At 44.8% G+C, this 17568-nt stretch overlaps 1 protein-coding gene across 6 annotated transcripts in view; it reads right to left on the minus strand.

The window, feature by feature from the left end:
• EFCAB11 (EF-hand calcium binding domain 11) overlaps positions 1-17568 on the minus strand; it is a 192909-nt gene that overhangs the window by 32306 nt on the left and 143035 nt on the right. For all 6 annotated transcript variants that reach the window (XM_047794929.1, XM_047794932.1, XM_047794931.1 and 3 more), the window contains one exon: positions 5174-5245. In XM_047794929.1, the coding sequence (XP_047650885.1) occupies positions 5174-5245 (72 nt within the window). The remainder of the gene's footprint in view (positions 1-5173; positions 5246-17568) is intronic.

Below are 17568 nucleotides of genomic sequence, written 5' to 3' on the forward strand. Positions count from 1 at the left end.
CCTACACCACAGCTCACGGCAACACCGGATCCTTAACCCACTGAGCGAGGCCAGGGATCAAACCTGCAACCTCATAGTTCCTAGTTGGATTATTTTCCGCTGCGCCACGATGGGAACTCCTGATTTCATATAAATTAATCTGCACTTTCTGTAAAGTGGGAGTAATGTTCTTTTTGATTCACAATTCTGAGCATTTTGCTCATTTAGCAATCTAAGAGAAACTTGAACACTCCATGTCTTCCATGTTAAATTATTTTAAGCCACTTTTCAATCCAGGTGGCTAAGCCAATTTAAATTGTTTTGTAAGCAAGGTCACTTTGTGAGCTTCTTCTATCCCTTAATGTCATTAAATTTCCATTTGTGTGTGTTTTAACTGTCTAATTCTGCAGTTCTAAACAGAGTTCTCAAAAGTTACAAGTCAAGAAAAAAAGAAAGCAACCACCTTTTTTTATTAACCCTGAATTACAGTCTCGTAAGCGAAGGGTGAACATCGAGAAGTGTGATTGCTGAGAAGCACTGTTTAGAATTTACACGCCTAAGTGACTGATGCCCAAAGAGAGCGCAGAGCTGTTTCAAAAATGCTTCCATAGTTCAGAGCGTTTCTAGAAATCCTCTTTGAAAACTGCCTTTAGAAGTTTGCAGCACATTTTAAAAGATATTGTCTCAGGCGGCAAATCTTTGTCTTTCGGAAGTGGATTTGATTAGTAACCCAACGTAATTTGGGTTAAGCGTGGTGATGGGTAAGATGGGAATTAATATTTAATACCTAGCATGTGAGAGATGCTTGACCTAGGATGACCCCTGAATCTGGAACAACTCATTTTGGATCAAAAACAAAGTGTGACCAAAGCATGTGGACCAGTGTCTCAGATGATTTTCCCACGGGAGGTGATGCAACAGAATAGAAGTTATTGGTGTTTGGTCAGGCTGGTGGGTTTGCATCACCCATCCTCATCACTTTGCCTGAGCCAAGCTACTTCGACTCTTTGAGATGGTTTCCTCATTTACAAAAGAGGATGCTAATATCTGTCTCAGTCAATTTTCAAGCATAAAATCTTAAGAAAACACTGAGCATAATCAACCCCCCTTTCACCTTCTGAAGGTGGCAGCTGGGAAGGGAAAAATATTCATTAGGATGAAGGGGGTCCAATATAGTTTTTGAATGGAATCTTATGGTCATATTTTCCTATTATCTCATCAGATACGAATTTCAAGATTGTTTGTTACTTCTCTGTTTGAGGCAAAGATCTAGTTGTCACATTAGTGTTTTTAGGCTCTGGGACTATGTGTGTGTGAGTTACCCGTTTGTGGGATGGTATGGTAGAGGTACTTGTGAAAGATGAAGCTGAACAGACAAGAGGGGACCAGATTATAGAGCGCTTGTGTGGCCTATGAAGCATTCAGACAGACCCAACAGAAAAGGTGGCAACTAAAGCTTCTGAGCTGAGAAAATTCTCTCTGTGCTTTGAGACAATAACTGACAGGCTGGAGTAAGTTTCTTGACAGTGGGATCTGTTTCTTACTTATCAGCACATCCATTACTCATCTTTATACCAATGAATAGAAGAACATATGGCCTGATGGACGGATGGGAGTGGGAATAAGAACATGGGCCGAGAGATCATGATGGGATGGAAGAAAACGTCATGAAAGATTTTGCAGACACAGACTCAGAGGATGCAGTGATGGAGGTCAAAGTGAAGGATGATGGGGAGATTTGAAAGGAACTCCGAGGCAGCTGTTCCGCTCGGGATGGGGGATGGGGTGGATGCCAGTAACGGAAATAGAAAGCACGGAATGAGAAGCCAATTTTGGGAATTAGAGAAAACGGGGAGTCTGATTTTAGTTCAGTGAGCTTGTATTGAGGTGGAAGTGTCCAAAAGGCTAATGAAAACCCAGGTCTAGGTGAAGCGGAGAGCAAGATAAAGATTTGTTTGTGGAATCACACCCATCAAGCTGTGAGCCCACATCTTGGGAGCAGATGAAATCATCCTTGGAGAATGTGTTGATCAGGAAGATTGGCCAACTATAGGACCTTGGAGAAAACTAAGGCTTATGAGATGGCTTAGGAAAAAAAAAAAAAAACAGGAAAAGAAAGTAGGAAAAATATGGGTACAGAAATATCACAAGACAGTGGTGTCACAGAGGCTAAAGAGAGAAGGACGCAAGAGAAGGGACAAGCGTGATGAGGTCTGAGAGGAGCTGGTGGGTCTGGTCACTGGTCGATCACCGGTGATCCCCTTGAGAGATGTCACCACAGGGGAAGGCTGAGACGATCACATTGAGAGATCAGGTAGAGGCAGGGGCATCAGGGAGAGGAAATTGGCCACAGCTTCCTCTTCCATCTTCGACTACTGCTTAATCTTTTTAGGAGACTCTTGGGTTTTCGTGGTTGTTGTTGTCTTCTTAGGGCCACACCCATGGCATATGTAGGTTCCCAGGCTAGGGGTAGAATTGGAGCTGTAGCTGCAGTCTACACCACAGCCACAACCACTGGGGATCCAAGCCGTGTCTGCAACTTGAGCCACAGCTCATGGCAATGCAGGATCCTTAACCCACTGAGAAAAGCTAGGGATTGAACCCGAGTCCTCATGGATATGAGTCAGTTTCGTTACTAATGAGCCATGACGGGAACTCCCAATTTAGAAGACTCTTTTCTCTGCTGTCCCAGTAAATGTTGATGTTACCTAGGACTCTGTCCTTGGCTCTGAGCTCTTTAAGAGTTAGGATTCTCTTGGTTTCAAATAACAGTAAGCAACTCCAGCTGGCTTGAGTAGAAAGATTTATTGGAAGGATAGAGGATTACCTCATAGGACCCAAAGGGTTATGACTGGTTCTTGTGTACAAGCTTTAACCAGAAATCCAGCACTACAGGCTTTCTCTAGCTTCTTTCTTGTCCCCCTCTTGGTGTCTGTTTCATCTTCTGCTCTCATTGCAAACCAGCTGCCTTGGGTTTCCAGGCCAACAGGTGGCAAACAGGTTTGCTCTTCGCCCCACAGTCAGGCCCACTCACTCAACAGCGGAAGAGCGCTGTTACACTCCACTCACTGCTTCTTCTTTTGTCTTTTTAGAGCCGCACCTGCGGCATATGGAGGCTCCCAGGCTAGGGGTTGAATCCGAGCTGCACCTGCCTCTACTCCACAGCCACCGAAACTCGTGATCCAAGCCGCATCTTCAACTTACACCACAGCTCACGGCAACGTCAGATCCTTCACCCACTGGGCAAGGCCTGGGATCAAACCCATGTCCTCATGGATACCAGCCAGGTTCGTTCCCGCTGAGCCACAATGGGAACTCCATGCCCCACTCACTTCTGACGTCTCCCAGGAAAAAGACAGGGCACATCACCTTTCACAGATGCCCACGCTTGGACCATGCAATGGAAGGCAGACCAACAAGACCACACTGCAGGCAGCATCGTGTGGCTTGGGGATGAGGGTAGGGGTAGGGACTGAGTGAGAAGCTGCGTAAGGGATACACGATAAGGATTTGGACTGGGTTTAGGGGAAGGATAAGGAGAGGGGGTGACAGGAGCAGCTTCTCACCTCCCCTCTTTCCTGTGGTCTGGGCTCCACCCTGAGAGCTTGGGCCCTCCTACCTTTCAGCTCTTACAGAGCCTGGAGGAGCTTATGCGGCTAGTTTTCCTCCTGGAAACCAAGCTGCACCACTGCCCTCCCTGGGTTAGATTCCGTAAGCTAGCCCAGGCTATAAATACTGATGCTAGTATTTATTTAAATTCCTTTTCCATCTAAGCTAGTTCATGTAGGTTTCTGTCACTGAGACAGAAGAGAGCCTGGACCAATCCAGGGTGGAGGGAATTGACCGACAGCTGTTCCTACCCTGGCCTAACGGGAGGGAGGAAGTGACCTCTCCCTCCCTCTTGTCACATTTCCAGGGAGAAATGAGGTCCAGTGATTGCAATACAAGGTTTTGGTATTTTGGCAATTACTGAAATACAGGCATTTTGCAGGTGGCTTACTTTGATTTTTTATTTAAAAAATCTAAACTCAGTATCATTCATGTATTGAGATGAAGATCAATGACTCAATCATTCAATTAGTGATGAAAATACTTGCTGAATAAAACTCTACCCAAAGTCAGAAAGGGCTTTTCATCAGCTGGAACAATTTGTTCTAAAACACACATGATGCTCAATGATACCATTGATCCACTTTTTTCCTGAGATAATATTTCATTTGTATTTAATGATTTTCAAAGTTTCCTTCATTTTAGATAGTGTTTGGTATGCTAATTTTTGAGTAAGACTTTTTTTTTTAACACTTTTTTAAATTTTGGAATAGTTTTAGGTTTACAGAAAGATTGTGGGAGTTTCCGTTGTGACTCAGCATGTTAAGAACCTGACTAGTGGAGTTCCCGTTGTGGCACAGTGGAAACGAATCTGACTAGGAACCATGAGGTTAAGGATCTGGCGTTGCCGTGAGCTGTGGTATAGATGGCAGACGCGGCTCAGATCTGGTGTTGCTGTGGCTCTGGTGTGGGCCGGTGGCTACAGCTCGGATTAGACCCCTAGCCTGGGAACCTCCATATGCCATGGGTGCAGCCCTAAAAAAAAAAGAACCCAATTAGGATCTATGAGGTTGCAGGTTCGATCCCTGGCCTTGCTCAGTGGGTTAAGGATCCAGCATTGCCATGAGCTGTGGTGTCAGTGGAAGACGTGGCTCAGATCCCATGTTGCTGTGGCTGTGGTGTAGGCCTGCAGCCGAAGCTCCAATGTGACCCGTAGCCTGGGAACTTACATATGCTGCAAGTGCAGCCCTAAGGAAAGAAAAAAAAAAAACCCAAAAAACTGCTGAGGATCAGGACCCTGTGGGTAAGGTGGCGAGGATCAGCAAACGAGTGGACCATCGAAGCTTACAGTGTGGGGTGGAGTCAGGGGTTGAGAGTTAAGAGGAGGGGTTGGGACCACCTCCAGGGTAGTGTCAGCAGCAGCCTGACTCAGGACTGCTGGCCACATGGAGGGGACTCCCTGTTATAACCGCCTCGAGGATTCCGAGATGCAGGCAATTATCAGCACCTGAAAACCATGACGAAGTAAATGGAAGGTATGCAGCATTACATCATCGGTGGAGTGGAAGTTGATTTTTAAATACATCACAAGCCATTCTGGTCTCCCCTGAAACTGCCAAAAGTAGTGCACAATAGCTCAGCTTACTTTTGTCCATAGTTCATGGCATATTCGAAGTCTTTAAAGCTGACGTGGTCGTCTGAATCTTGATCTACTTCCCTGGAAAATGAAACAGACAGTTATTTACAGGCTAGTTTCATCTCACTTATGCATCAAGAGCACATCAGAATCTTCACTTCTTTTTGTGTCTTTGTGAGAGGCACCTATTCTATCAACTTGAAGGCTGAGGTCAATGCCTATCTTTTTTCTTACAGTGATAATACCTAAGGTGGAAAAGAAAGGAAAAGGTATTTCTTAAAACCTACAGAAATAATACAGTTAATACATTTAAAGAATGTCGCCAAATGCACAGGTTATATATATATAAAAAGGGAGCAGTGATGGTTTTTCTCGACTCCTGCAAATTCTTTCTGTGATATATCAGTAAATATACATGCATTTGTCAACCAAAAAAAAAAAGCAAGGCAAGAGGCTGAAGGCAAGAAAAGGATTTATTTGGGGTTTGAAGAACTGCAATTTGGGAGACACTGATTCAGGTAACCCCGAAAGAGTGTGCCGAGGAAGAGACAAAAAGCCACAGGGTTATTAAAAGTTGCTTGGTGAGAATTGTGTTTGATTCTGATTTGTGTCAGAAAATACTTGTCCTTGAGGAACCACAAGGGTGCTTTGGGGTAGGGGTCCAATAAGTAGACGGATTATTACAAGTTATTTATGGAAAGGGTCCAGTCAGTATCTTGAGTTTCTAGCAGGTGTCCTAGATTCATCTGGACAAAAGATTTTGACAGGAAGTCACACCTCCCGGCTTCATTTTAGAGAGCCCTCTTAGCAATACCAACGCCATTTTGATTTTCTTTTCATGCGATACACAGCAGAAGTGTAGAGTAAAGCATTAAGAGACAAGGAAAACATTTTGGGAGTTAGTTATAATGATGGGGACAGGGACTGACATCCCACCTCACACTGTCTTTCTATTGCCTGTCTCACTGACTCTGTGCACAGATGCTAGGATGGGTCTATTTGACAGACATTGAGCCTAAAGAGGTCCAGCAGTTTCCACAAGATCATGCTGCTGGTAAGTCACAGTCTTGAAACTCAAATCAGGATGGTTCGATTCCCAAACCAGGGCTCTACACTCCATTCCACGTCTCCCTGCGTAAACGGGATGTTCCAGAGAGAAGTGGTGGTGCTGCAATTCCCATGCAGCTAACTCTAGCTCTGAACGTTTTCGCTGGCTTCATTTATGGCCTCGGAAGCTTGGTTAAATCCTCACAAACACCTGATAAGCTTTTCTGACTCCTGTGAAGAGAGGTGAAGATGTGAGCCTCTGGCTGGTCCCCTGAGGGTCTGGGTGGCCTCAGCTGGCTTGTCCCTGTGTGTCCCTAGAGCCACCGAGACGGGGGCACTGCTCCTTGAACAGGGAGCAGAGAAATGGCACCCATTCCACTGGGTTAAGATAACATATGTCCGAAGGACCAAATCAAGGCATAAATAATACATTACCAGTGAAAGTGGGGTTTACTTTCAGAGTGTGTTTGAAGGATAACTGATGAGTGGTGGTTGGTCACAATTCCTCTTTGGGGGGTATTCTAAAATAATACATTACACGCCTTATATGGAGCTCCTGGATTGGTGCAAATTATATTGTGTCGAAACAACAAATGGTCTCAACCATGACATAGGGCTTTTTAAAGCAAGGACTGGTCCAATTCACAGAGCCACTAATCACTGTAATAGTTTTAAAGCAAGGCTTTTAAAATATTGAATTCTAAAATAAACCTTCTGAATATTTCATGCCAAAGTCTCTGAAGTCTATAATGGTACTGGATAGAGTGATAATAATTTTTCATTCTTTTGAAGTAGAGAAAAATCCCTACTTCTCTGCCCCAGGGCAAAACCATGTTTGCAGTATGTTAGTATAAAATGATTGCAGACTGTCGGAGCCATTATTCTTGTTATTCCTTTTGGTAAAATACACATGGTGATTTCATGCTATACAGGACCAAAAGCAGAATGTCAGATACCATCTAAGGGATTAGACATAATCAGTATCACATGTTCCTGACTACAGAGGAGAAAGCATCCCTTTTATTAAATTAGATAATTGAAGATTCTTACTATTGCCTAGGCATTTCTTCCCAAGGAATTGGACGAGATAAACGGCCTTTTTTTCTTTCCCCTCTGAACTGGTATGGTTCAACTATACATCTCATAGCATGAGTGAAGTGGACAACCCAGAAAAGTAATGTTTCAAATAAACTGTTTCTGATATATATTTGGGGGGATGTATTTATTCATTCATTGAGATGCTGGATGCTTGTAAAAAGGAAATGCCTTTGCCTGGTGTTCTCAGTAAATAAGCTTTATTGTGATTGCATTAATTTCTTATTTTTCTTGCTGTTTTTGCCAGAGCTTCCCATCATAAAATGGGCACCATATAACCAAGAGGTGTTAAAATGGAAAAGTTTATTCATAAGCCTTGGAGTGGCATTTCATTCACAGAGTGAATGAAGCAATGTCATGTTTATATTTAGAATGAGACATGGTAAAATCCTGTCTTCCAATTTTTCCTCCGCATCATCCAAGGTCGTCTCAAGGAGAATGAAGAGGAAATTCAAATTTCAGAGCTATAATTTTAAAAGAGAAAATACTGTTTTTCATTGCAGATGGAATTATTCTGAAGAAGGAAGTTTTCGCAGCGCCCACACTCAAATCACCGAGTGAGGGGAGAGCAGTTGCAGTTGGTGGGTAGAATTACTGGGGTGCCCAGGAGACAGAGAAAACGTCTTTAGGTAAAAAGTTTCATTGTTTCTCTTCGTATCTTTAACCCTAAAAGGAGTATACCCTCCTGTTGAAACTAGAGGGTGCTATTTGGGTGTCACTGACATGGCCTCAACACTAAAAGGCCCCAGCACGGCTCACTCCAATGAGAAATCAACTCTGGGAAGGCAAGAACTTTCTCTTGTGTGCGGCTGTGTGCCCACCTCTGAGTCCACGGCAGGCAGTGAATGTTTGCAGAGTGAATGAAAGTATGGAATCAATTAATCTGGGGAAACGGAAAACATTTTGAATTAGCGACTGCTTCCCAGGAGGTCTGGGGGGATGAAGGAAGAAGAGTACTAGCCAGAGAAATGATACGCGCTGAGGAAGGCACGTAGGGGCCATCACGCAGGGATCCATAAGTGAGAGTCAATTGTGGTCTCCACGCCCAACTGCATTGGGTAAACGCAGACCAGGGACAAGACAGACCAGACAAGAAATGGACTCTGAGAGAGGAGGTTGAAGAGTAGAGGGAGGGAGGGAAGGAACCCCTTGAGTGTCAGGCTGAACAATTTAGAAAGAGAAGGAGACTGGAAACCAAGGCAGAACACTGGACAGTTCTGAGTCTAACCTGCCCTGTAGCTGAAGCCCAAACGCTTGACTCCAGTTAAATAATTGCTCTTTTATCAGACATGAGCGCGCACGCGCGCACACACACACACACACACACACACACACACACACACACACACACACACAGGCTTGTATTTCAAAACTGGCTTTTCAAAGGAATGAACAAAGCTCATATAGATGGATAAGAGGGAAATAAATTGCTGTGAACAACAATAACTGCTTTCTAGACATGTAAATCCACTTAAAACGAGAGGCTTTGTGGTTTGCTTGTTTTCGAGGTGCAAAAGGGAGAGCTGGAATTGATTTGGGGAGTAGGCACTCAAGAGAGCAGAACTGCTCTGTGTCACTCAGTGTGAACAATTTAGGGCCATCTGGGTGGGAGGAGATGACAAGCAAGCTAAGGAGGATGCAGGACGAAGGGGCTAGAGAGGGCAGGGTGGAGGCTGCAAGGGGACATGGCCCCCCAAAAGTCCCAGTGGTCAAAAGTCCTTTATTATTCTTTTTTTTTTTGGTCTTTTTGCCATTTCTTGGGCCGCTCCCGCAGCATATGGAGGTTCCCAGGCTAGGGGTCCAGTCGGAGCTGTAGCTGCCAGCCTACGCCAGAGCCCCAGCAACGCGGGATCAGAGCCACGTCTGCAACCTACACCACAGCTCACGGCAACGCCGGATCCTTAACCCACTGAGCAAGGGCAGGGACCGAACCCGCAACCTCATGGTTCCTAGTCGGATTCATTAACCACTGTGCCACGATGGGAACTCCAAAAGTCCTTTAATTACCTGCTATGCTATGTGCTCTGAAGTCATTTGTGTTGTGTGTTAGAACCTCTTCCTTCTCTTCACCAAGGGGTGTGACAGGCACATGGAAAGGGGGGGATGGTGTGGCTGGGGTGTGCGTGCTGAGGTTTGGGGCTGCAGAGGCAGTTAGGAGAGGAGTTCGGTCTGAGGAGAGGGCCAGAAAAGTAAGTGGGGAATGGTGAGATGATCTGTCAACTAAATCAACGCAGAGAAATGAGAACTCAGAGCTACAGGCCTTCTAGAAATTTGTAAAAACCTTAGGAAGTGCTTTAAATTCCACAGGGTGCAGAATGGGAGTTTCAGGCAATGCTGGCTGGACTTTGAAAGGCAGAAGACCTCAGGTGACACTGGGGTACATTGAGAATTTCAGGTAAGACAAGACAGTCTGTTCAGCTGAATTCCAATAGTTTTCATGGCTATTAAAATGTTTTGACTCATCGGATAAGTGGTTATAATTACTTTTATCACCATGAGTTTTAGCATTTGTCTCTTTATATCCTGATTTTTTAAGCAAGATTCCACTCTCTCCTTTTTGTGATGCTGTGTGCATTCAGACGGCCCAGGCGAGATGTGCTCCTGTGACCCAGGGGCTAAGTGGTCCCCATCCTGAGGGAGCCAGGGTCTCATACTGTGAATTTTTTATCAAGCTAGGCTGTAGTGCCGCTCTAGTATTACATTCTGAAGAGAAATATAGGCTGTTCTTGCATTGTAAAAATATGTAAATAGCAAATGTTTCTCACAAGTAGTAAATGTTTCTTGTGCAAAAATAGTTACATCATACCAATTTCCTGTAATGTTTTGAAAATGATTTTTGTTGTATAATAATTTGAGAGTGCCCCATGGCCACCTCCAAAACCAGCTTTCAAATTGTCATTAAGAAGAAGAAAAAGAGGAGGAGGAAGAAGAAGAAGGAAAGAAACAAAGAAGGAATTGAGACAATGGAATATTTTCTATTAAAATGATAAAGGAGCTCCTGTCGTGACTCAGTGGAAACGAATCTGACTAGCGGGAGACAGGTTCGATCCCTGGCCTCGCTCAGTGCGTCGAGGATCTGGCATTGCCATGAGCTATGGTGAAAATTGCAAATGTAGCTCGGTTCTTGCATTGCTGTGGAAACCTCCATGTGCCACAGGTGCGTCCCTAAAAAAATAATAAATGATAAAGACGGATAAAAAGTGACTTTTTTTCTTTTCTTTTTTCTTTTTAGGGCCACACCTGCAGCATATGGAAGTTCCCAGGCTAGGGGTCAACTTGGAGCTATAGCTGCCAGCCTACACCACAACCGCAGCAACGCAGGATCCGAGCTGCATCTGCGACCTATGCTGCAGCTCACAGCAACACTGGATCCTTGAGCCACTGAGTGAGACCAGGGACTGAACCCTCATCATCATGGATATTAGTCTGGCTCTTAACCTGCTGAGCCACAAAGGGAGCTCCCAAAGTGACTTTTTAAATGGAAACAAGAACACGAAATGTTTATATTATAATTGCAACCTTAGAAAAACTATATATTCATGTTGGTATTAGCTGAAGATGATATGCTAAACACAGACTTGTCTTATGGGTTATTTTGGCTTAAGATATTCTTTAATATTGTTATCTTTTTCAAACGAAGGACTATTTTCTTTCTTTTTTGGTCTGAATTTTCTAAACAAGTGACCTTATTTCACAACGTATAAATCCTTGACAGCTAGAACAGGATTTCAATATCAGCACTACTGACATTTGGGGCTGGATCACCCTTGGCTGTGGGGACCGTCCCATCCACTGTCAGTTGTGAGCAGCAGCCCGGGTTTCTCTCCACGAGATGTCAATAGCTCTGCCCCCTCCCTCCCCAGCTGGGACAGCTCAAACTGTCTCCAGATATTGCCAAGGGTCCCCTGGAAGACAAAACTGTTCCCGGTTGAAAACCACTGAGCTAGAGGAGCGATTGTCTAGACTATTCCAGCTAAAGCTATACTTCCTAGAAAATTGCTTTCAAGAATCTTTTTTTTTTTTTTTTTTCCCCTAAACAAGTGATTTCGGGGCAGGCGAGACACACATGTTTCTGGGGATGGATTACGCAGATAATTGCCTCGACACCCTGCCTCGGCGACACTGAGGTTTTGAATGGAACCCAGAGAAGACCGCATTTGAGAGGCCAGCTCTCGGTGGTGATAACAGAGCCAGGGGCAGGCGTATCTGTGTTCGCAGCACATACACTGACAGGCGGCAATTATTTGGAGTTGCTGTGATAGTCACACAGGGTGTTGAAAGTTGATGATGCCACATTTGGTTCACCTGAAACATGAAGGAGGCATGCAATGGGGAGGCGATGACTGAAATGAGAAAAGTTTTCGGAGTGGAATTTGGGGGGTGGGAAAAAGACTCTCCTCGCTGCCTCTTTATGGAATAATTTAAAGGAAAGTCAAAACTGCCAGGACATTAGGGACAAAGCTGTCACACTGACTGAACAGTGGGAGGAAAACTTCCCCTCCGAGCAAGGAGCCCCCGCTGGGCTTGAGCGGACCCGCCAACTGAAGATGTGACGCTGACAGCTTCTCCGCAAGCAGCCTTCTCTGCGGGGACCCCGCTGCTTCTCCCCACGGCCGTGCTTGCCTCTCTGTTGATGAGAATCCTGCGGGGCTCAACAGCTATTCAGTTGGTAATATGTTGTTTTTAATTAATTAATTAATTTATTTATTTTGGTCTTTTTAGGGCTGCACCTGAGGCATATAGATGTTCCCAGGCCAGGGCTCGAACTGGAGCTGCAGCTGCCAGCCTACATCCACAGTCACAGCAACACCAGATCCGAGCCGCATCTGCAACCTACACCACAGCTCATGGCAATGCTGGATCCTTAATGAGGCCAGGGATCGAACCCTGGTCCTCATAGATGCCAGTTGGGTTCCTTACCACTGAGCCATGATGGGAATTCCCTATGTTTATTTTTTTTTCCATATTTATTTGTTCATTTAATTTTTCTTTTCAGGACCACACCTGTGGCATATAGAAGTTCCTAGGCCTGGGGATGAATTGGAGCTGCAGCTGCAGGCCTACACCACAGCCATAGCAATGCTGGAAATAAGCTGCATCTGAGACCTATGCTGCAGTTTGCTGCAACACCAGGTCCTTAACTCATTGAGTAAGGCTGGGGATTGAACCAGCATCCTCGCAGACCCTATGTTGAGCTCTGAACCCACTGAGCCATGACAGGAACTCCTGGTGTGTGCTTATTAATTTTACGTTTTTAAAGACATGTGTTAAGACAAGCCATTCAGATATACAGGAAAGTCAGAAGAGCCATGTAGATGGTTCCTGATCTTTGGTGGGTTCCCACATGGCTCTGACCACGTGTGTTGCCCTCCATTCATGCCCCACCTCACACATTCTCCACCCATCTTTGGCTCCAGCCACGCCTGGCCGCTTCCCACGAGGTGCACCACGTTCCTGCTACTGTTCACCTGGGACTGCACTAACACCCGGACACTCTGGAAGCACGAAAAAAAGGAGTTAATGCCCCATAGGTGACTCCTGACCCGTGAGGGACCAGGTGTCAATGGATAACCAGTTTCCTTCTGTCCCTCTGAGGTGGTTCTCTGGGCTTATGGAAGGTTCTGGTGGGATGGAGTAGCTCCGAGAAGTAACAGACGTGGCAAGAGGCCCTTATGCTGGGCTTGCCCTCATCCTCTGCCCTACTCTTGCTCACCCAGGTTGTGGCCCAAATGAGCAACCTGCAGGCAAGCCCTCCTCTAACGCTCTGCTTTCAGGAAGATTCCAGGCTGACACGGTGGAAAGTTTATTTTGAGAGATGAAGTTCTCACGGGACATTTAAATCAGCAGCAGCAATAGCATGTCACATCAGATTCTCATTCAGGTAAAATGAGAGCTCGCTATTGAAACAGATCAGACTTTCTTCTATTTGGAAAGTGATTTTTAGAGCAAATTAAATATTACCTTTAAGAAGAGCTCTGAAGTTTGAAGTTCTAGGCAATTGAAATGCCAAAGTCAACCAGAAAATGAGAGCAGCGGTCTGTTCTTCACTGTCTCATATGCATGTCTTATTTAATACTATTTAATCTGCCAACAAGAAATCGGGTTATTAGACTTTGGGCGAGGACAATATATTCCTCAATATAAGAGAGTTCTGGAGTTCCCGTTGTGGCTCAGGGGGTTAAGAACCCAACTAGTATCATGATGATGCAGGTTCGATCCCTGGCCTTGCTCAGTGGGTTAAAGATCCCGCATCGCCACGAACTGTGGGGTAGGTTGCAGATGCGGCCTGGATTTGGCATTGCTGTGGCTGTGGTGTAGGCCAGAGGCTACAGCTCTGATTAGACCCCCAGCCTGGGAATCTCCGTATGCTGCGGGTTCGGCCCTAGAAAAGGCAAAAAGACAAAAACAAAACAAACAAACAATAAAGGATGAACTGAAAAGGATCAAAGGATCACCAGGAAGAAGAAATGACCCAAGCCAGGCAAAATGCTGGCCTCATTAGGACTGGCTTAGCCTCCTAGATGGAAGGCTCAGTGGATGATGCAGGCTTCTTTCCCAGCATCCTTCCCCCCATCCTCTACGCTACTCAGTGACTGTGTGATTTGGATGGATGGATCCCCACCTCAAGCTCCAGAAGTGGGGTCGAACAGGCCTATATGAACCTTTTTCTTTTTTTCTAATCTTTTTAGGGCTGTATCTGTGGCATATTGAAGTTCCCAGGCTAGGGGTCGAATTGGAGCTGCAGCTGCTGGCCTATACCACAGACACAGAAACTCAGGATCCTAGCTATGTCTACAACCTATACCACAACTCACGGCCCCAATGGATCCTTAACCCAATGAGCAAGGCCAGGGATTGAACCTGTGTCTGCATGGACACCTGTCAGGTTCATTACTACTGAACCACTACAGGAACTCCTAAATCAACCAATTTAATCACACCCTCCTTATTAGAATGAGTAATCTAAGGAATCACTGGTTAATTAGTACATGGCATTCTTTCCCCACTGCTGATGGGTACAGAGTTGGGTCAAGCATAATGAGCCTGGGAATCTTGTTTGTGAGTTGAGAAAGGGGAAGCTTGTTTACTGGACAGCTGGGGTGCAGAGGTGAGACTTGATATGACAAATGTCCCTTTCCTAACACAAGGGCACGAACTCCACAACCTTTCTGAGCCAATGATGTTTGATCCCCAAATTTACGCCTAATTTTTTGGGTCTTTTTTTCAGGGCCGCACCCAGGGCATATGGAGGTTCCCAGGCTAGGGGTCTAATCGGAACTGCAGCTGCCGGCTGACGCCAGAGCCACAGCAACGAAGGATCCAAGTCGCATCTGCAAACTACACCACAGCTCATGGCAACGCTGGATCCTTAACCCACTGAGTGAGGCCAGGGATCGAATCTACGTCCTCTGGATCCTAGTCAGATTTGTTTCCGCTGAGACACGAGGGGAACTCCTATGCCTATGTTTTTAAATGTGAATTATCAGCCTGAAAAATGGAGCTCTACACAGTGAGGGGGAGAGTCAGAAGAATTAAAGAGTGTACTGGAGCCTAATCAACTAGGTCTGAAGCATGCCTGATTTCAACACTTGACCCAATCCATCCCCGGGATTGTTAAAGACCGTCTGAAATAGATTTCCTGGTATTTGCAAACAAAAGCATTCTTGCATACCAGCTATCCCATCTGAAGTCTTTCCTATAACTTGCAATATCTGCTTGGTAGATATAGAATGTATAAGTACACTGTCTTGGAAATAACTTCCATTTTATTTTATTTTTTTATTTTTTTATTTTTTTTGTCTTTTTCTAGGGCAGCACCTGCAGCACATGGAGATTCCCAGGCTAGGGGTCGAATCAGAGCCGTAGCTGCCGGCCTATGCCACAGCCACAGCAACTTGGGATCCGAGTCATGTCTGCGACCTACACCACAGCTCATGGCAACACCGGATCTTAACCCACTGAACAAGGCCAGGGATCGAACCCACAACCTCATGGTTCCTAGTTGGATTCGTTAACCACTGCGCCACGATGGGAACTCCATAACTCTTCCATTTTAAAGTGAACCCTAAAATAATTCGGATTTTCTCTCTAGGTGCTATCTCAAGATTATCCTCCACGGTTCTACATTCTAAAGAAGCAACGTTCTTGCTGTAATCCCACGAAAATCTTCGTGGACGGTGCCTTAGCTGTGATCATGTGTTGAAAGAGCCTATTGAGGGGACCAGTGTGGTATTTTCCCTAAAGAGTGACAGGGATGGGCTCTCTGGTCCAAGAAAATTAAAAAGAAAAGAAAAGAAAGAAAAATGGATGCGAAATGCAGTCACAGCTGGCAAAAGTGATTAACCATAAATAATGACTCATGTTTTTCCTATTTACTAGGTTTTAAAAATGAGAAGTCTTATTTAAAGCTAGAGATACTTTAAAAGGAGGAACGAATGTACTTTCGGTCTGTCTGATGATTGACTACTTGTGCACATGTGGATAAATGCAATCCGCATATAGCCCGACGTCGCATTTCTGGCAGCGTTTTCATGTTCTCTCTCTATCGAGTGTTTTAGCAGAACGGCTAATAAATAGTGACAGGATCTTTTTTTTCCCCCTCAATTTGAATCTCTGGAGGAGAGATTGTGGTGTGAAAAAATCAGCACGGAGCAGACAGCTTTAAGAAGAAAGAACAAAACCCAAAGTGAGCCTCTTTGAATTAATTGTAGAAAATCTGGTTCCTGTCCTTTTAGGTCACAAAGTCTGCCATCCTTTCCCCATGTTATAGCTGTGCAAGAGGCCCACTCTGAATATGGCAGGGAGGCAGTGGGGTCCTCCTGAAAAGGTCCAAGAAGGAGCTTTCTCTCTCTTTGGGGTGGGGTGCCCCTGGGCAGGCTTGAATTATGAGCTTCCCACTGGTCAAGCTGAATGGTTGGGCTATGATTGCTAAGATGTGATACACCTGTAAATTTTGATGACTCGATGCCGGATCTTAATGGACAACAAGTCCCCTTGCACAGAAAAGTCCAAAAAGGCAGCCCAACCCCCCGTAAGCAATTCTTAGCCTTTAAAATCTAGTTTGAGTCTTAAACCCTGTGGACAGTTGTCAGGAACCATAAACACATATAAATGTAAATGGGGAGAAAAATGATCCTGCTTCCACGGTGTGAAATACCAATGGCGGTAAAGCCATTTCTATTTCAAATATATAATCACTTCAGCGGAGCTATCTAGTATCATCTTGAACTTGATTATGAGATAAAAGAAATGGGACAGAGATGGCAATCATTTAATCTCTTAAGAACAGCTATTTTGAAGAGCTTTTCACTCTGCGTTCAATAGATTTCTAGCAGGTTATGATCTGGCTTGAAAGAAAGCATAATGATGAGGAAAATTATGTTTTCAATAACACATGCTTTTACAGTACAAGTCCTTCCACAAAGGAGGCAATAAAATGAACTCTGACCACTTTCACAGATGGCGTAATGGCTCAGTGCACAGATGTGGCCTCTCGGAAAGCAACAAGTTCATATCCCTGATTGGAGGTTTAGGAATGAGCTGAACTTTCAAGTGTAATGTAGGAAAGATGACATACTTCCCGACAAGAAAGCTGAGTATTAGTGGGTTTGGGGGGCTTGGAGAGATGGACTGAAAGAATAAAGCTTAATGAGCGTCATTGTGCTAATGCAACAAATAGAGCTGAAGTTGAAATATGAACTATAAACATCGAGCCACTTATAAATGCCCTGGTCATAACGCTGTCCGCCACTGTCAGAGGGGAAGCGTGCTTTTTAAAAAGCAGACTTCCTCAGAGTCATCAGTTGTCAGAGGAGTCTTATTTTCTCTAGTAGTAGGGTGTTTTCAAGTGGAATATAGGTTTTAATAATACATGATAGAGGGACTGCAGAGTTTTTGTTTACTTATTTGTGTTTTCCTTTTTCAGGAAATTCGATAAATAGAATCTAAAGTTTCTCTGGATACATACATATGCCAGAAGAATCTTTTTTAAAATGATGATACCAAAACAAAATGGAAAGCCTCCTTGTGATTACGGCCCAGGAATTAATGAATGAGAATGGCACACACACACACACACACACACACACACACACACACACACACACACACAGAGGAACTGAGCCACGGTCAGAAGAGGCATTTCAAGTTGGTGGGGGAGAAAGCAGATGGGTAGGAAAAGGAGCTGGGATCACTCATTATCCATGCTGGGGTGGCTTAGAGTCTGTTTCCATGGCGGAGCCTGCTGTACGTTCGACAACACT

This window comes from Phacochoerus africanus, chromosome 9 (assembly GCF_016906955.1).
Source record: "Phacochoerus africanus isolate WHEZ1 chromosome 9, ROS_Pafr_v1, whole genome shotgun sequence".
In the NCBI taxonomy this organism is placed as follows: domain Eukaryota; kingdom Metazoa; phylum Chordata; class Mammalia; order Artiodactyla; family Suidae; genus Phacochoerus; species Phacochoerus africanus.